This window comes from Dromaius novaehollandiae, chromosome 2 (genome assembly GCF_036370855.1).
Source record: "Dromaius novaehollandiae isolate bDroNov1 chromosome 2, bDroNov1.hap1, whole genome shotgun sequence".
Taxonomy (NCBI): Eukaryota; Metazoa; Chordata; class Aves; order Casuariiformes; family Dromaiidae; genus Dromaius; species Dromaius novaehollandiae.
In genome coordinates, this window is record NC_088099.1 from 51490850 (window position 1) to 51512599 (window position 21750).

General features: G+C 36.7%; 1 protein-coding gene across 17 annotated transcripts in view; it reads right to left on the reverse strand.

Annotated features, from left to right (window-relative positions):
• CLASP2 (cytoplasmic linker associated protein 2) overlaps positions 1-21750 on the reverse strand; it is a 151273-nt gene that overhangs the window by 125865 nt on the left and 3658 nt on the right. For all 17 annotated transcript variants that reach the window (XM_064506461.1, XM_064506459.1, XM_064506473.1 and 14 more), the window contains exon 2: positions 11989-12067. In XM_064506461.1, coding sequence (XP_064362531.1) covers positions 11989-12067 — 79 coding nt within the window. The remainder of the gene's footprint in view (positions 1-11988; positions 12068-21750) is intronic.

A 21750-nucleotide genomic window follows, 5' to 3' on the forward strand; every position in this document is an offset into this window, starting at 1 on the left:
TCTGCTAAATGATATGACATTTAGGAAAGTTATTTGGATGAATGGTTAGATCAGCATTGTGCAAGACATGTCCCAGTTTGAATTTTTTTTTTCATTTTGAGAACACAGGAAAAAAAGCTTATTCAGAGCTGAAGAAGTGAATTTTGGGAATACTCAACTGACCCCTCCTAAATTTCCAATTACTTATACACTCATTGAATACTTTTTTCTCTCCAACAATATTTGTATGACTATTTTAAGCACTGTTAAACCCTATTCCCCCTGTACCTAAGTTACAGGTGACACCTGTTACAATGGCCTGAATATTGGGCATTTTAAGGCAATTCTTGCTCTACAAAGAAGGAAACAAAACAAATACTGAGAAGCTGCTCCAGTGAAGGGAATCATGGTGAATACCAAGCCTGCTGGCACATGGTTCTTTTAATTAGAGTATGCTGAGTCAGTTCATGGAGCTGTAGATACCAGGGCTCTGCTGAAACCACTAAAGCAAGCAGAGAACAGCTACTAGGCAGACTGAACAGAGATGAGATCACCAAGTTAAACTAAGCTATGATGCAGTCCGCAGATTTCGGTGCTTGTAGCTGCTAAACATGCCAACCTTTGTCATTCACGGAGCTCTTCGAGGGGCTACCAGCTGCTGGAGCTGTTAGAGCGTCCAAAAGTCTACAGGCTAGATTTTTTTCTAAACCTGAAGTTTCTGTAAGACCCCATATATGGTATAATATATTCTGTTTGCATATAAAAAAAGAAGTTAGGCTGTTGCATGATGCCAGCCACCAGTTAGTTTTCAGTTTGGTAGTCCATCTTTTCCGTCAGAATAAACTTCAACAGGAAATTATTTTAAGTTGGTAGCATATCTATGAAGTTTCAGAATGTTCAACTAGAAGCTGAAGGAGAACTCTAAACATATTTCAGATTGAACTCCTAAGGCCTTCATCACTTTCTCCCCTCAATGTCATTAATGTCTAGGGAGAGCTATTCATATTATTACTTTTTCTGCATTAGTGAAAAATAGCTGAATTGTGTTAGCTATCCTTTCTATGAATAAAGTTAGTGGGAAGCATGTCTCCCTACTTAAAAATTTGCACATTTTAAAGACACTCAGGTCCATCTCAGTAACCTGTTTTGCTGGTCCCTCTCTTCTCTCTACTCTACGCCTTCTTGTCCAACCTGCACTTAGTGCCTCCTGGCCTCTCCTTGCTCCACCCTGGTCCAATCCAGCCAAGATCACAGAACACAAAATCTTCTGGTTCAGGTAAGAAACTGCACCTCAGCCCAAAGCTGCAATTACAGCGGAGCTTCAGGGGCTGCAGCACAACACCAGCTTTTGCTCTAAGTCAGGGTAAGCCAGCATTACCACTAAAAGCAGCAGCTTTGCCTACTCACTAACCCAACCACTGTTTCCCACCTCCCTTACTCCAGCCCATCCCTTGTGCCAGCTTTTATCTGGCAACTCGATGAAGCAAGGACATACTCAGACATTCAATGAAGATGATACATACAAGTCTATCAACAGCAAAAGTTAAGAGATATGTAAACAATTCAACAGGAGCAGACACTGGAGATTTGGGCATACTAACAAGTATCTACTGGGCATCGTGTACTGAGATTTTATAAAAGAATTATAACCTGGCCAGCTTTAAGCAGATATCTATCCCCATCAGGGATAGCAAAAGTCATACCTGCAATACAAGTGCACCCTCTGACAAAATTAAAGTCTCTACTTCAAAAGATTAGAGTGTTATTAGCTCCCCCAGGATGGATAACCAGAAAATAAACCACTAAGAAGAATGCCTTTCCCCCACACACACCTTTTTTCCCCAAATACAACTGAACTATCATTTTGGCTGATACTTTTTATTTAAATTTTGTATGCTTTCTCATCCCCATTAATGTCCTTCATTATGCTGCAATGCAAATGTATGCATTTGGTCGTTTTTGGCATCTGTGTGCAACAATCTCAAATAGATGTTGTTTAAGTTAAAGAGGGGTGAGGAAGAAGAAATAGGACCACACCTGGAGGTAGTATTCAAAGCGATAGTATCCTGTCAAGTCACACAGTGAAGTATATAGCCTTTTGCCATGTTCACTATGGACTCATGCATTCCTACCGTTTTATATTAATCTTAACCAGTTTACTTCACTGTCACCTAGTTTCTTTAATTATTTCAAAGAGATTTTGGAAAACATAATAACGCATGACAACATTTTTTTCTTCATTTATCTCTGCTGATGTGCAGAAAAGAAATTACATGACATATAAGAGGCTCTGATTCTCTCTGCATAGCCAAGAAGTACTATACCCCATTGGTATTTGCCTTTTCACTATATTTTAGTTTATTGTAAAGTTTCCTAGTGCTGCCAGCCATTCCAGAGCTTTTCCCATTACGATTGCTATATTGCTACAGAAAAGTTTTATATTTTAATTAAACAAACTTAAATTTTTTAGTAAACACATTTTATAGCACACAAATTAATTCCACCTGATCCACTTCCAACTGAGCTGCTATTTACATCTTTTCCTTTATAACTGCATAGACAGTTTTCCTTATATTATATCCCTGACACAGCTTACTATCCAATTGGTTTCTTTTTCATCGTTTGTCTTCCTGTTCTTGGCTCGGTAAGCCTAAAAATTTTTCTTTTATACAAATTCACATAACGACTTTATCACTAGTAGTTGAATAGCATATGCCATAGTTAAGGACAAAAATAGTCTGGAGAGTTAGAGTACAGCCTTGAGACATAAATATTTATTTTCTCTACAGGGACAGAAGATGATAAACATGTAAATCGGAGAAGTCAGTGCCTAGAAAGGTACCCAATTTCTTTTAAAAAAAATCCTGAGCACTTATCTCTATGATGCCCTGCAGCAGTGAATGCCATAGGTAGCACAAACAATTTCCTTTTGTTAAACTTTAACAGGAGTTCCTTCTGTTATGAGACAAAAATGGAGCTTTTAAGTTTGTATTATTGCTCACAGCTCCCCCCTTATTCCAGCTCTCTAGAACACTTCTACATACCCTTTGTTAATGTCCATTTTATGTATACCCTCTCATGCTTACCCATTTCTATGGATCAGCTTTAGGTAGTCCATGTCTGCTCCACCTGGAGCTGCAATAGCAAAGGCTTACAAAACAACTACAAACGTTAAGTAAATAAGAATATTTCCCAAGAAACCAACATCAGTGTCAGCAAAAATTCTTTTACTAAAAAGCCCAACTCCACATCTTGGACTTGAAAGGAAAAGGCTTCTGGCACAGAAACAGAGGTTAAACCTAGGCAGCAATGTCTTTCTAGTTTTTTCGGAAACCTTGCCAGTTCAGGCACCAGCACTAAATTGCTGCCAATATTAGAAAGAAAGGAGAGGAAATAGCTGCCTCAGCAATTAGAGTAGTTGCTGTTGTTATGGGTAAGATGCACAGGAGAGAAAGGAATCTCACAGAGGCTCCTACATGGCCAGCAATCGGGCCAGTCTGGCAGACTAACACTGGCAAAGACGACTTTTAAACAAAGGCCCATCAACAGGCTTTCAGAGGTGAGGGAGCCAGAAGGGCCTCCCTGCTCCTCTTCTAATACTCCTCTTCCCTTCTTAAGAAAAAGTCTGGTCCTGAATATCTAAGTTCAATCAATAGCTATCTCAGACACATAAACATGCCTCTCTGGGTCTTTCCAGCAGGCAACTAAGGCAAGCATTAAATGGATTAATGAGGTATATCGTTCATCATTAATAGCGGAGAGGAAAAGAAATTTGCATTTCTTTTATGATATATTCATGGACCTATCAGGCTCTCAGTCTCAGGTTACATGAGAAGACAGTCCAAGGATTTTAAAGAGGTGGGTATACTAGACCATCAAGAAAACTGGAAGGTAGAAAACACATGTCCATGTCATCTTCTGACAATTTTAGCTCTAGACTAAGCTTTTACAGCACTATATACTCATTAGAACCAAACAGAAACCAAAATTAGAATTTCTCTACCTTTGTTTGATGACACTACATTTCCAGGTATCATAGAGCAATCAGGCCTCTTCAGTGTAGCATCCACAAACAGTAAGCAGAAGATACTTTAATTCAGAGCTTAGCAGTCTAGCATGAATCACTTCAGGTGAAAGTCATACTCACTACTAATAAATCCCTATGCTTGCCAGCCAGAACGTAAAGAGCTTTAAAAGACCCTATAGAAAAAGATATCTTTTCTTTTTCATTACAGCATTAAAGAATTATCACCAAGACAACACAAGTTGGAGCTTAAATAAGCTATGAATATCGATCAGCTTAAATCAGTCCAATCACTAATTGATCATTAACTATAGAGAGAACGAAACTGAAGGACTTTCAGGGAGGTTGCAGAAAGTTTTTTTTGTTATTGTTGCTGTTAAATTTGAAATATAAAAGCAATTCAAAATGTCTATTCTTGAAGAAAAAACAAAGAATTGAGTCTTCTTTCAAAAACCTTTACTTTCTTGAAAATATAAAACATTCAACACATTTTTAAAAACAAAACCCTACAATATATATCTAACACAGCTTTTCCTGAGGTCAATAAGCAGCAAAGTGAATAATCAATGCCACACAAAACCTGACTTGCATGTAGATGCTACAAAGTATCTTTGAGACAGACTTTTCTCACATAAATAGAAAGGCTTGCTTTATACCTCCTGAGCAACTTCATTTAATTTCAAAGTTTTGTCTAACTTTCGAGGGTGGCCCTGCTCTAAGCAGAGACATGGGCCACAGGACCTCCAAAGGTACATTCCAACCTAAATTAATGCATGATTTTATGTTTAGGTGTTCTATAAGCTTTTGTAATCTCAGATTCTAGAGTAGATCATGCCATTAGCCTCAATATGTAAATAAAATTAAAAGTCAGCTATTCTATAAAAGTCAAATATTTTTCTACATGTTATATATCCATGGTAGCTCATGTTAAAACAGCTCTTGGTTTTCAGGCTGCAGAGAAAAATATTTTTCCATACATGATTAAAACCCACAAATTTAAGAGTCACATCTTGATTAAATTTCACTTTCAAGCCTTCTCCAAAAAATTTCACCACAGCTATCTAACAGAAAAAAAACAAGTGAAAATTAAGAAACTAGATGACACTGACCTAAGCAGTCTTTCTCAAACTGGAAGATTTTTAAATTATTGCACCAAATACTTTTAATCCAATCTCACAAACTAAAAATCATTGCCCATTGCAAGGACTTACAACTACTTTTTTTTTAAAAAAGCGACACACTTCCATGCCTAATTATGGCAATATTTTTTTTTTAAATGTTTAAATTATTATGAAGACTCTAATTGAAAATAGTTTATCACTTCTAGAAATTACCTGAAAAGAACTTAAAGTACTTTAGAAGGGTTTCACATCTTAGTATACAGCACTATAACAGTTTTCCAAAATTATTTTTGCCCACTGGTTTCTTTTTACCATAAACATTAGCATGAAGACTTTGAAACTGCTATAATAAATGTATATGTGTACATATATATATATACACACACACGTGCATACATACATGCTATACATAAGTGTCAAATACAGTTTTCTTTTAATTTGCAGATAACTAAAAATACATCTTATGACATCTTGCAAAGTTGTATATGAAAATGAACAGCAATGCAATATCATAGACTAGAAGAATAGCTCAATATATGCAGACAAGATATATCCTGGTAAACTACTTCATTAAGACTGAAACAGAATCTATACTCCTTTATTGTACTGTATTGTATCTTTTCCTATCCTTTTGACAAAATCCCATTTAATTGCAACATTATTACCTTTTTCTAAAACCACTATTCAATGAAGTGCACAATCTAGGCATAAAGGTTCAGAAATGGCTTGTTGTATTGAATGCTACAATTTTCTCAGGAAAAGCCATCTAAAAATTGGTTGTGTACCCTAAAAACAAAACTCTCTGAAGTACTGGTCACTTTTGTTCATCACAGACTTAATTCTGATGGTAGAAACTGATGATATTAGAAACCCATGCATTCATGAAGTATTGAAAATACTGCAGAAGAGTTTAAAAATAAGTTTTGTTTTATTTAAAACAGTGAATACTTGGAATTTGTCATCACAGAACATGAGAAGGTAGCTAGCGTCAGTAGGTTCAAAAAGGGATTAGACAACAGGCATGGACATGCTCTCCAACATCTATAATCCAATGAGTGTGGGTGGCGAAGGACCACAGATGGGAGCCAGGCCCAGCTCATATTGCCACTGTCAGGGGTTCAACATTTGGCCACAAGGACCACTGGCCTGAGTCCAGGGGGCATTTCCTACAGTCAAAGGACTTTAATCAATCTTGTTTATGAACCATAGAGGACTGAAAAACATCAGTAAATAACTAACATTTTCTTCACTGACTGGACTTACAAGGAGGGGTTAGGAACTGATATAGGGGAAGAGAACAAGATAACATTCACTCCTTTTAGAAAATGAAGCTAGAGGAAAAAGTAACAGATTTTTTCTCCAAAGCTCTATCATCCTGTCACATTTGCACATAATCCTAGCACTCAGTTTTTCTTCTTGCATATAATATTTTAATGATTGATGCCATCACCTGAGAAAACAGAACAGGACAGTAAATATGCACTCTTACATAAGCCATTTTAATCTTCTGTTTTAGCCACAGAACAAGCAGGAAATATTAAATACTACAAGATGTAACACTGTATCAAGTACTCCTTAATCTGCTCTGATTTTCCAGAACCTAGTCCTCTAGGCTTATGAACTAACATGTATCCAGACATATATTGCTTGTAAAGTATTTTCAAGCATCTTCACTGGAAATAATAATAATAATCTGTGTCTCCAAATCTCCCAACACTGATGTCAGCAGCAGAAAGCATGCAAGGTGGTTAACCAGAAAAGGATAACACTTTGGAAGAAAGTTACTGTAACATTAGATTGTTGCCTGGGAAACTGAATTAACTCTCTTATCAGGCAGCGTACTTCAATACAAAGATCACTAATGCACTCTTCAGAGCATTGGAAAACATCTGTTTTGAAGCTACTGTATTGACTTCACCCAAATCTGATTTATAGCCTGCACGTAGACTGTAAAGACAGGCAGAATAAGAAAGCAAGCATGTGTTTTATTTCTTAGCAAAAAGCCTGCTATTTTTGTGGTTGTGAAGCCACATCAGCTATTTTTCCTCTGCACTTGAAAGAAATCTGTCCCCATGATAACTGAACAGGAAATTAAACAGGGAAAAAAACAATGTTTTGACATGTTATGGTTGGGTAATATGCTATAATTCCATTATTTCCCCCATTCACAATCATGAATAAAAACATCTCAGGGTTGCCAAAAATTAAGGCTGTTTTGCAAGACAAAAACACATTTAAATTTCCGTATCTTTTATGACAGAAAATACTGCTATAAAACCAAAACTTTACATAGCAAGTCCTTTACACATACATCTTCCGCTGATATATTCATGCTGCAATCCTGTTCTTCAGTGAGAATGCAATGACTGCTGCAGTAAACAAATTAGAAATTAAGTATATTTTGAGTATTTCAAAATAATAGTTAAATTCTGTGGAAAAGTTCTATTATGTTTGCTTTCCAAAAATAATATATCCATATTTATTAGACCAAACCAGAAGAAAATAAAAGCCTACCACATAAAATACTAATAAGATTTCCTGGGTGGCTATATGAATCAATCTTGTCACCTAATTGAAGAATATTTGCTTTCAAATTTCCCAACATTTTCAGGCTTGGTACCATGACCTTTATTTTCTCTTCATGTAACAAATATGAATTGTGAATCTGCGATATGTGATTACCCACCGCATTAACTATGCTCACATCAAACAGTGCCCTAATCAGACGCTAACCAAGATATAAAAACACTAAGATGATAGTTTGCATAAATAGTTGACTCTTTCCCATTATTTGTCTATGGAAACTTTGTGTGAAAGCAGTCTCAGGAAAGCAAAAAAACTCTTAAGAGGATTTCTTCCTACTTCTAAGCAATTTCTGTCACTGAGATGTAACAGAGAGCAGACGTATGAAATAAAAGTAGTTTCTTCTAGCACCTGTCAAAAAACCTCAGTAAACATACGGTAAACTGTAACATAATAGAAGAGGGACAATACAGCTTTCATAAAAGGACATAATACCTCACAAACTTCTAAGAGCCCTCTGCAAGAACAGCTGTGCACACGGACAGAGCTAACTCAGTTGACAGAATGCAGATGGAATTTCAAATAGTTCTCAAAAGGGGTCTGACTGGAATTAAGGTATCATAATGATAAATGCAGAATAACGCATGGGACAGGCAGCGAGAGACATCACTCTGGATGACAGATCTAAACCCATCACCATTACCCAGGAAAGAGCTTAGGATGTGACAGTAGATATATTCATGAATATATTAGATCAATTTTCAGCAGCAGCATAACAAGCAAATACATTATTAGTAATTACTACAAAAAATAAATGACATAATGAAAACAAACATCATTATGCCACATATGCTGCATCTAAGCAGCAATGGTTCCCTCATCTCAAAAACACCACAACAGAATGGTATTGAAAAGGGTAATACGAGCATTAAAAAATATGGAACAACTTCTGTACAAGAAACAATTAGGTCAGGACTCTTATTGCAGGCGGAATGATGGCAGAGGAGAAGCATAAAAAGACATGTAAAATCATGACCGGCAGTGGAGATAAGAAATGACGGCTCACCTCTTTAATACAAGTTCTGGCAAGCATTAATTTAAGTTATCAGGCAGTCAATCCAAAAGAAAATTTTTTTTTCAGATCACATGCAATCAAGCATTACTACAGAATGCTGTGGAGGCCAAAGGTCTATGAGGGTTCAAAAAGCAGCTAGATAATCTTTAGTGGCTAACCTGCTGCCCTTTCTTTCCACAAGCTTATCTCTGTCTCCGCAGACCCTAAACTGCAAGATTGCTGACAACTAGGAGGTCATACTGAAGACTTTATCACTGTATGTTTGTTCTGTCCCTACTTTCTTCTTTAGGCATCTGCAAATGGGTCATTGCAGACAATGGTCTTTGGTCTGACTTACTAGAGCCATTCTTGGATTATGTTAGAGCCTAAACTGGCAGAGTCAAGAGAATATAATTTGCTTACACAGACTTTCATAGCTTGACGGAGGATTTCAAAGTTGCTTGAGATGGCTGGGATTGGGTTTTTTCCCCCATATTAAAGATTCCTAGCGAGCAAAATGGATTCACTAAAGATAGAAAAAAAAAAAAAAAGCCACAAAGACAAAAGCATTGTCCCCCACACAAAGATTTTGTATAACAGCTCAGATGCACAGTGACAGTCATCAGATGTATCAGCTATCTGGCCAGACCGAATATGGAGTACAATAGAGTAATGATATTACACAGGTTGGGATGCAATAAGAAACTACTGGATAATGTCCATGTCTTCTTCCCTCTACATCAAAAGCCAAAGAAGTGATTTCACACAAGATAAACAGTAAATGAGTCTTGCTCACTTATAATCACTGCAATGTGTACAGTATGAACACATTTTAAAAAATCTTGCAGAATTGCAATTTTTTGGGGGGTGTAGGGGGGGTTCAAGGGGGAGAGGGTGGAGTTGGCTTGGTTTTTGGCTTACCATGGCCTTCTTATGGCATCATTCTTACGGATACACAGGGCATACCTCCCATTTAAAATTAAGACCTATTGTTTTGACAAATATACTCTCTATATAAAATATTTTAACTGACACAACCTGTACATAGATAGCATACAAGGTCAAAGTCAATAAAATACATAAATGATGAGCTGAAAAAGGGTAGGAAAGCTTATGGATTTATAAGCGTCTATTTAAGAAATATGCCATGAGGAAACTGGCAACCATTAACAAGCTGGGACAGAATACTGCCTTAAATTCCAAGGAATTTTATTAAAACAGAAAGGAATCATGCTTTGAGCAATGGCCTGATTTGCCTAACAATTTAAGTAACAACTAGATCTGACAACTTTCAGAACAACTTTTGAGACTGACTTACAACAACGAAAGCACATCATACCAACATGATTTGGAAACTGTTGGTTCTATAAGCTTCATTCAGGGAATTAGTTTTCTTGCTCACCAGTCTGCTTTTCCTTACTCTCATGAATCTCCAAATACTTACAAAAACTTTATTGTACATGTCTGAAAGTGTATTACTGCTTCACCATCAAAAATTAAAAAATGATCTAGAGTCTTCCTGTAAAGTTTGGTGAGATAGCTACCAACTGAATGGAACACACATTATAAATCACTCTTTAAAAAGTCATCTAAAATAAGGAAAATAATTATTTTCTGCCTTCACTGGTACTGACCTTTCTACATCTGTTATGCTTACACAGGTTGCCCGTGCACAATGGTGACTTGCACATTTAGTGTAACACACTCTACAGGTCTTAATTTTAGAGATGCTCAGAAGACTAATTCCAGTTGAAGGCAGTACTATTCCTCAGCTTTTTTAAAAGTTATTTCCAAAATATACAGCTTCATATGTCCATGGATGCAACATATGTTTGACAGTCATCCAATGCCAGTACTCATTTGGGGTTTTTTTTTGTTTGTTTTCATTTTAGCAAAAGTACTACTGAGAATTAAAATTATAATCTGTAATTTGCTCATAACCTCAAAGTACTCAAATACTGGGACAAAATATTTGGTGCTGTCATTGGAAGTATTTAAGTAGGAACCAAAATAGTTCATACTTAATAATACAGAAATAGAAGAAATGAAGAAGGATTTCCAAATGTTAATAAAGTTATTGTAGTTTTAAGTTCTACCCGGCACTAGGACATAAACAGGGCTAGGCTTCAGGAATTTACTCCAATTTTGTTTATAATTACAAATGGAAACAATATAGAAATTAATATTTCACATAGCACAATATGCCCCCAGACTACCAACACTACTCCTGTACAATACCAACTAGTCAAACAAAAATCCTCTGCAACAGAACAGATTTAAATTTTGTAACACTGTGCTGCAGTAGAAAGAATATTATACAGCCTCCTGAAATATGCTTTAATTTAACTGAGCTGGTAACTTGCCACAAACTATATATTTCTAAATTTTCAAATTGTTGCTGATTTCTTGACTTTTAAACACAAAAGTAGAAACTTAAAGAATGAGAAGCTTTTGACAGACAATTTAAGATAGCCAGGAATGTGGGAACAAAGAATTCGCAAGATAATTCACACAAATTTTGGAAAAGGACACTAAACTAGAAACTTCTGGTAAAAACAGACAGTAAAAAAACAGTAATGTTAATGCTGCAGTATCACAATCTCTTTTCAAGGACAGCAACCAAGCAACCGAATTGAACAGATTAGTTTGCTCATACTTTTGAGAACAACTGTTTTATACTCAGGCACATGTAGATCCATTAATTTGAAATTCATTCAAGTAAACATTTCATACTAATAGGTTTTTTTTTTTTTTTTTTTTTTTGCCCCTCAAAAGTTTAGACTACTGAAAGCTAGAATCCAGTTATCTAGCAGGAAGTGGACAGCAGGGTCCTCTCTGAGGACACAGACTCCAGCAAACATAAGGCTCTAACTAAGATGATCTACAAATAAAACCTCCAATCTTTAATACAAGTTAAAGGTAACACTCTTATGTTCTAATGCCATTATCAGATAAGACTGTCTTGGGGTATAGTAAGCAAATGTATAGCATGAAACTAGTTACAGAAAAGACATTCTTGGAATTTTTAAAAATCACAACAGCCATCTACGGATGAACATGACCAACAAATATTTACAAGTTATTGTAAGAATTATTCAAATTCCAATGATAGCAATAAGATCCCTAAATTCTGCCGATACATTTACGTCCTCGGACATTGTTTTAAACTATATTTAGATCAGGTGGTTTTCAACATGTTTCACCTATCATTGCTTCAATAAATGCAAAAAAGTAAGTCTTCTACCTTTTGGTTTTAAGAGGAAAAAAAAAGGTTATATTTTACTTACCAGTTCCTATATAGGATTTAAAGCGTCCTGATAGTCTGTTGACAAAGGCACCTAAAACATCTAATCCCAGCAATGCCACCTGTTGAAACAAAAGCATTAGATATACAAAACATACCACTGAAGAATCCTTATTTTAAAAGAAATTATGGACATACATGCAAACATGCTGAAATACTGCATCAGTCTAAAGATACTGAAAGTTCTAATCAGAGAGCTGATAATTCCTAAAAGCTTTGATTAAAACAAAGTTTTCAGGATGTCTAGAATAGATCAGTAATATTTTCATATACCAGTGCCATTCAGATTTTTCAGTACTTATTTAGCACGGAAAGAAAACAAGTGCTAGAAATTCAATGTTTTAACGTATTTCCAACTACAAACGATAAAAATTCAGATAAATAATAAGAGGATTAAGGAGCTGGAAAAATCTCTTAATTTTTGTCTGGACTGTATATTATAACTGAGTTCTATTCTCCATTTTCTTTAAAAGATGACCCCCAGGAGTCCAGCTCGGGAGTAGCTGGAAATCAAAACTCCTTTGGAACAAGTACCATGCACCAAAACAGCCATACTGTTTTAGCCTTGTCTCCTCCACCAGGCTCCCAAGCTGCTGTACGGAAACATGCCCAAATTGAAAAGAAGCAAAGCTTAAAACACAAAGCAAACAAATCAACACCCTAAATAGAAATCCTAAATTAATTTCAAAGTAAAATTTGCATTGAATAGCTTTAAGCGGGAATACAGGCTGGAAAGACATGGTTCAAAACAGTTTCCCAGATGCTAAGAGCTTACTTGAATCTGGCAACTTATTTTCCCAACTCCCAAAAGAGAACAACTAAGAAAAGCTAATGCTGCCAACTCCCCTAGCAGTTCAGACCAAACCATTCATCTACCTGCTTCTTAAGCTAGGGAAGTTTTATTTTCCTTCATTTGCTGTTGTTCAAAATACAGCTGTGGTTGTGAGAAGGATCTCACCTTTGAACAGAAAACTGGTGAGAGGAGAGTATCTACTAATTCAGAAACAGAAAAATACTATCAGAACTTATCAGTTCAACCAAATAACATCAGGAGGCTGATTTTTTTTTCCTCTTAAGTATCCTGCACACTGTACCACGACTTCATTCTCAGTTTCCTAAGATAGGTTTTTTAAACATCAGAACATTGTCACATCTTGTAGTTGACTGAATTCATTGCCTATGAAGACACAAATGACAACTGAGGCACCTCCTGAAGCTTGGGCATTCATAAGGGGTTTTCCTCCAAATTAACTCTCTATGCTCTACTAAGATGCATACCCACACCGCATTTTTTCCCACAAAGACATGAGCAGAATCACTCCCCTCTATTAGTTGTCTATTTTCACAAAACTTGTAACCACATTTGCTTCAAGAACTGTCTTAAGACCCTTATCTGTCAAATTGGTCCATGTTAGCCAACCAGTCAAAAACAATTTGAAGAGATATTAACATGAATACACAGAGCCCACACAGAGAGGATCACATAAGCTTTGTTTTCACAAGAAACCAGGCCAATAAGCCCCCCATAGAATGCCATTCTGAAGCAAACACGTAATTCTGAAGCAAGCATATAATTAAACAAGTATTAAGTAATTCAGTACTGGGAGGGCAGACCTCCCTGTAAGCAGGAGGTATCAAATTCAGTATCAGTCACTTGCAAATTTACTCCATTTTATCACTGAGAGGAGCAAAAACAAGCAAAGAGTATCACTGGCTTAAACTAATATGTTGCCAACAAATGACTGCATGTAAGAGTTAGAAGGACAAGAAAACAGAAGATTATAATTTATAGCTTAGACAAAAAATACATATATAAAACAGCCTTTATGGTAATATCAAGACTTCCCAAAAGTTCTTTTCATTGGTGCTCTTTCCCAGATTCTCAAATTATACAAGACTTGAGACAAAATCTCAATCTAAAGAAGGATACCTGAGACAAATTAACAGGAAACTTATTCTGGGTATATATTCTGTTTTCTTATGGATCTGTTTCTGACTACAAGCTCCACCTTAGACTTCTCTTCCAGCAACAACTTCAAAGGTACCTTTCTAGTGCGAGTACTCTGGTGTCTATTAGTGCACAAACTGCAGCCTTTCCTTCTGTAAGGGTGCTTTGGGACTCACTCTTCTCCACAAATTCAGTTGTTTCTGTAAATCATCTTTAAGACTTCTACTCTTCTGAACAGCAGCAGTTCAGAGATTTAAAGCATGGGAAGTATATACGGCTGCATTTCATAACAGGTATGCTTTTAACTGATACCAAAAAAAAGTTTGTAATAAGATGGAGAGTATTTTTTAATGAATTCCTCCAAGCATAGCCTCTAGGGTTTTTTAGTCTGACCTGGGTAAAAACAATAACAATATGGAAGATTTGAACCTTTGCATACTTAAGGGTCAGAGGCTTGGTAAATACCCAGGAATCGGCTATTTATCCTACTGTGACTGTTACTGCCAACATAGATTCTGATCACCTGAATTTCATTTGCGTAAGAAAATTTTATTTTGATCAAGAGCACCCACTGAGATACTGCCTGCACACTCCATGTTTTTGTATCCCTGTGAATGGATAAAGTCCAGTCACTTACAATGCAAGAATCACATTTATCTTGATTAATCACTCAAGCAGTTGTCAATATGGCACTGGCTCTTTGTAACTAAAAGTCCATCAATTATTTGCTTAAGGAACACAGTAACGGTTCTATTTCAATAATTACCATGCAAAAGTCACCTTGGTAAATACTAAATATCCTGATGAGTAATTTTGTCTTATGATGTCCTTACTGTAGGAAAATATATTGTTTAGATTGCATAAGATTAAATAACGCTTTGGAAAGTTACCTTGTTTAGTCAGGATGACACATGAGACTAACCCTGGCTTTTAGAAATGCAAAACTAACACAGACTGTGCTGAGAAATCCTCTTTAACAGCTACTAAACATGCAGTGTTTACAGATAAGAGGTAAGGGAACTTAAGGTTCTAAGGTTAGTAAGGGCTGAGGTTACTAAGGGCTGAAAGGAGCAACCCTCTATAACACGAGTTATCCCTTTAGGTCATAGAGTTCTCTATGATGGGCAGAGGCTTGCAACTTTGAAAAGAAAAAGGTATAAGCCCTTATGGTACTTGTATATTGAGAAAATATAACGTGACCTCAGGTTGGAAATAATGGAAAGGTGCTGTTGCTACAAAGCTGGCTCCCATTCCACAATTCAAAAGAAAAGTCAGCTGAATTTTGCTGAAGCATACTACCACAGAAAACACGAAATAAACTACCATCAATAGTTGCTGTAAGTCAGTCTTGGCACTCCTCTGTTTGGTACACAATGTTCTAAATTTCAGCATCTTCTGGCAGGTATCCATTCAGTATCTGAGCAGTCCTATAAGGAGCCCTTACACAGCACAACAGTCCTGAGTGGCTACAGTGAGCAAAGATTATCAATTAATACTGGATCATAAGTGCAGCATTCAAGAAAAGCACAGCGTCGAGGCAGAACTGATCCACAAGATAAAAAGTTCCAAGCTCTCGGACACTATGTGGAAAAAAGTGCCAAAAGGGGCTCTCTGCTATGAGCAGAGAAGCCTCTCACCAGTACTGTGGCTCTTCCCACTGGCTTAAATAGGGTGTTATTTCTTCGGGGATAAAAATCATTGGACCTATGTCTTACTTTGTATACATTAAGCCTTTTGCCTGGTGCCTAGAAAGAGACTAGTAAGTTGCTACAGAACATACGTTTCAAGAATTGGAAGCACAAGCAGTGGTGGGTTTGTATGTTAAGATTGATTCAACAGCTCACTATTGCTTGAGGCATTTAACTACCACCTTTGAGGTTCATAGCAGAAAAGAAATTTAAGCCTACTTGAATTGGAGTTGGTCAGTTGTGGGTGTCCTTGGATTTGATCATAGGATCTGAACTGTATCCTGTTTTTTGGTGGTTGGTTGGTTTTTTTACCGTGAGGGAGAGAAGTTCAAAAGGAACTTCCATCAAGTTCCTTTGCTGGAAAGATTTACTTTATATTGTAAAATTATTGAGCAATTGGGCTTCCTGTCACCATAGTGATGATTCTGGTTATCAGTAACTCTTCTGCTCACTTTAAGTTTCTTACTCCTTGCCCACTTTATTCACCTCTCTGAATACATTCCTATTCTCCTATTTTGCAGGATACTCGACAGCTTTTTCCTCTCCTTATTGTTTCCACTCCAATTTTCTCCAGATCAACAATTTCTGAGACCTACCCTCTTGACTCATTCCATGCACTCTCATAACCCAAAACACGGCCCAGATACCAAACACTGCGCCTGGTTCTCTGGGCAGAACAAAGCTTCCATTTCCCTGAGCTGTTTCTCCCTCCCAGGCTCTTCTCCAGTCCCAGCCAGGTTATCTTCAGACTCTGCTCTCCCTTGCACAAGAAAGTGCATTGCTGCAACCTTTCCATTCTGTGTCAGTCAGGCAGCCACCTCTGCTGACAGTAACCAAAACTGCAATCCCAGCTGCTGAAGCTATCAAATGTATCATCTATACTTTAGATATTCCAGCTGACAAGAAAGCATTATTTCCATTCTCTGGCTTATTTCATCTTCAAGGGTACACATGGCACTCACTTTCAAAGAGGTGTACAATACGTTTTCCTATGTATCATATCTCTCCACATTGCAAGGACAGAGAGGGCCTATCGGTAATCTACCAGAAAGTCTTCATGCGCAACAATTTGCCTGAGCAGTCAGTAGAGGGAAGCAACAGGGCAACACGTAAATGACAACTGACATTTCACTGCATATTCCTCTTTGGTACTGAAACATACAGGTTAAAAAAGGGTGGAGAAAGGAAAAGGTAATGCTGCAGTTCTTCAGCAAATGCAGAGCCTCCTCTATCTAACAATTAGTTTACTGACTTTAAAGCAATGTTTTGCAACTACAATTTGGACTAAAAACTAAGAACCCCAAAGGCTGGAGCCAAAAGAGTCAACTTTTTGCTACTGATAAAACTACACATCAACTGCGGCCATCACTGTCTGGAAAGGAGTACAGACTACCAAACTTCCTGAGTTATGATAATCTTCTTAATCTTTCTATGATGACTGACCACAAATCATTTCAGCATTGCAGTTTAAGAAACCACACTAGCAGACAATGCTTGAATGAATCACCCATATTTATCCAGAGACTTATGAGCAAACTTCGCTGCTGAAAAGGCCTGGTTTCTTCAGAGCTCCTTCTCCACAGGCATAGATCTGGGAAGTCCTTGTCATTTTGACCTCTCCTGAATAGCAGTCAAAACAAGTAAGTCTAGTGCTGTTAAAAATTTTAAAGCTTACATGAACTCTACTTTCCCACCCTTTCCCATGATGAGAACTGTAACAAAAATTTTCCCCTCATTAATCAAAAAAATTTACCCAATCAAAACCTTGAAGACCAGGTGTTAATATAACACTCTCAAACATTTACCACTTTTTACTCTTTCAAAATCTCTTCAATTTGACTTGAATTCAGACAAGAGCATTATCTCAGAATTGTTTTGCATTCTGTGGACAATATAATGATCGTACTCCCAAATTAACTCTTCGGAAGTGCAGTGGACTACTTCCATGCTGATCTACTATGGGAATAGCTAGTTTGCTTCATATGAAGACATATGAAAAACAGGCTAAATAACAGCTCAGATCTATATCCAAACACAAATTCCACTGTTTTTGAATAAAGAATAGTCTCTAAATTTACTTCAGATAAACTGATAGAAAAGCTTTCCAAGAATACTCAAGAGGAGCTGCATGCAGGGGGTGGGGGGGTGCTAGGGTGGTAATAATAATAAAAAAAAAACTAAAAAAAATTAAAAAGAGGTTTTCAACCACAAAATGAGGACATGTCAAATGTTTTTTTCTTTGACCATTACCATAAATTTTCATACCCATTGTTCCAGGGACAGCGAAGACAAAACACAAGGATATGATACAGTAACACCTGACATCTTAAGCTTTTTCTTTTTGAGATTGTCTGGCTTAAATGCTATTTGCTGCAGGGCAAAAAATTTAAAGAATAAGCCTCTTGAAAAACAGGACTCAGTAGGAAGACAATGATATTTATAGTGTTTCTCTTGGGAATACTAAATTTAAAAAAAAAAAAAACAAAAGTGATTTTTGTCTTACCATAACACTTCATTTTAGAACTTTGTATTTCCAGAAGAATGTAATTCTTGTCATGCCCATGCTCTCTTATTTTCTCTCGCATATCCTCTCATCCACATTGTGGCTATTCAGTGACTCCCACTTTCTCTTGGTTATTCCTACCCCTGCACCAGCTCCTCTACTGCAAGGGGACAAGCGTTTATGCAGCTGAATCGTAACCCAGTTTAGGAAAACAATCCAACAAACAAACAAGCCACTGAATTTTCCCCACCAGATCACTTCCCTGAGCCTGTTTCCCGTGCAGCCTCACATCCCTGCTGGAGCAATGACGAGATGATGCACTATCAGAATTCAGCAGCCAGGGAAAGAAACTGCTTAAGTCAGCAATGCTGCTAAAAATGCACGTTGAACTATGACTCATGTATGTTGACTGTCATGAATTCCACTCTAAAGAATGTACTTCTCCCTGTACAGGGCTTCGCTAAGGGGTCTCACGTCACACCAAATTCAATTAAACTGCAGGCTACCACAAAAAGGGACAGTCCTGTTCCCCTTCTTGACTTGTAGGTGCATTTGATCTGGTGCACATAAATCTCCTATAGCACCAGTCAAATCAGCTCCTTGAAACACTGAAAAACTAACCACAAGAGAAAGAAATCTCTCTCTCTATATGTGTGTATATATACACATTACCTCAAGAAAAAAAGGTGACAAGCATGGCCAAAGCAGAAGCAGAGCCGCTCTTTTAAACAAGGACTACAATTAGGCTAGATTACAAATATTGAAACTACAAACTAATTGAGAACTGTGAATTCCACTTCAGAAGACAGATCCCTGAGAATCTGGGACTATATGATCCACATTTCTAATTAAAGGCTGCACAAAATGAATTTTAATTAAACTTAAAATAATTCAAATTTCTTGCAAATTTCACCCCCTCCCTCTTCTGCAGATCTGCTTGGTTTATTTGATTAACATTTGATTGTTTCTTTACATTTTATGTATAGAAGATAAATAACACATGAAAAATAATATCTATTGTTCAAGAAAAAACTGAATCATTGAGCTTGAAAACTAAAATTGGATTCCTGGCACACACGGACAGGCCAAATCATTTAACTTGAAAGACTGAAAGTTCACTTACTTCAATTATATAGAAATACGGATAGTAGCTCCCATGTAGCCAAGATAACAGAACAGAACAGAAAGGAAAGGAAAAATGAAACTCAGTAAAGAGCTCAAAGTTAAACATTTCTCCACCAACAGGAAGAGACACTTAAATTACCAATATTTCTTAATAAAGACTAGGGAAATACATGGATCTATATGGTAACTGAAAAATAAAGGTTGGGAGGAACCTCCTCATTTATTCCGTTTTTCTGTCTTGCAGGTTACAGTCCTGTTTGTACAACTCGGCATGGCATTTGCCTTTTCTGCAGCATACATTGACTTGCATTCAACTTCCAATCTGAAATAATCCACGTTTTCTTTCTACGAGCTACTACCTAATCACATCCTGCATTTGTGTATTTAATTATTCTTGCCAAAATGTAGGACTTCACACTTGTCATTTCTGAACTTCCCTTTTTTAAGAAGATCTATGCATCTCCATTTCATCCAAGTAATTTTTGGAATCTAGCTTCAACCTCGCATACTTACATAGCATCAAAAAAGTTACCAACTGCTGCTGATATCTCTTTGCCAGTACTTCAGACAGAGTCCTAACTATTTACATGGTAAGTATTTGCAGAATTGTAGTTGACATTTCCCTTCCTCTCTGGAAACTAAAAGCTCCTCCTACTGGTCTTTTTGTTGAATTAAGGACAAACCAAAATAAATACCTGCCAAACCACAGAATAGCAATACTGATATTTTAGCATCTCTCCATATTTGGTGTTACGATCTGAACAAAGCTAAGAAAATCCAACTCTACAGGAAGCAAAGAATTAAAGATATTCCAAGGATTTGCCCCAAAGAAACAGATCATCCATGCTATCAGAAATAAGTAGTGCGAGAACAGACTGTTCTTTCTGCATGGTAGTCAATCTGCTGCTCTTACCTAAAAAGTGACCATTTCTTATTTTCCTACTGCAGCTCACAGATAAAAGCTAACAGAATATCAATTACAAAGATGAGAAATCCAGAAATGATTAAGTCACAAATATTGCTAATTACTCTTCTAGCATAAAAATTTGCTTGATAAGCTATCAAAATTTTAGTCACAAGTACTTATTACTACCAATGAGATGTGATTTGCATAAAGAACAGAAAGGTGGCTTTGTTACTCAAAAATTAAATTTTAGGAGGACAGCTAATCAATCTCTCTGGGCTTAAAAAAAATGTAAAAGATGCTAACAACCAAGAGTAGCCTTGAAGAACTCTACCTGAAAAGCAATATTTCTTCTTCCAACAACTCTCCAGCAGAAGTCTCAAAGCAGATTTACAGACTATTTATCTGGCTAGGAAACAGGATTGTTTCACCCACCAGACTACACAAAAGTTACACGATCTTGTAATTCTTTCAAATGACTACTAAGTTTAAGAGACGCATAAGAGACCTGTTGATTAAATCTCATAAATACAGAGATGGACATCCAGGTTAACCCAATAAAGTTGGTAAATATCTATCAGTAGTAGCAAGATGTGATAACGATACCCTCAGAAAGAAGAATGAGTTTACCGATTGAAGTTTTAATGTTCTGTATGAGGTCTGACCAGAAAGGACAGTACCAAGAAAAATGGAAATAAGCCTCTGCAAGTTGCCACTATTTCCATATTTCAGTTCTGTAAAAGCTGAATCCCAGCTCAGTTTTTCCTATTTTTCTTCCCCAGAACTAATGATAGGCTAATTGGCAGACTTATCCAGTTCAGTTTACCTGAATGTCTGAGCTAAAACATTAGTACTCTTCCATTTTTCTGAGACTTCCAAATGTCTCAAAGTTTGAGGAAAACGCATACCGGCTGACTAAAGATCTCCTCAGCCAACTCTCTTAATACTTTTAGGTGCATGCTTTCTGTTCCTTAAAGAAAAATCTCAAAATTCATTCCTATTTTCTTATTCTTTTTTCTCCAATATCAGTAATGCTCACTAACCTTCATAGTTTTGGGAAAACAGTCTTTTTGAGACAACAAAGCTTTATGTCATAAGAAAAGAGAGGGAAATCCCAATCAATATGGAATATAACCAGATCATGATACCAGGATGCTAAGCAACCAATTTCCAGTTCAGCGATTAACTCTTTCATTCTAAAGAGGCCCAAAATAAAAGCTAAGTTATGTGTATCTTTTGTGTACTTCTGGTGTCGCAAGGTTTTGAATAGTTTTTGGAAGCTATCTTATTACTAACTGCATAAAAACTCTGATAGATATTCTGACTGAAGTCCCCGTAACACACCAGTAAGGGCAGTCTTTAAAGATGATTCATCTGTTTCTCTAAGGAGACTTCCAGTGTTCTGCTACAAGATTCCACTAGTATTCCATCCCATTAGCAAAAGAATTAATACATATTCTTAATCCTGCCTTTCTGATTTATCAGTAACTTAGAAACTGGTAATTATTTTTTCTGCTTCAATGAGACAGGAAAATATCTGAGTTCATCCATCTGCTGTTCTTAAAACTGCCAGCTGA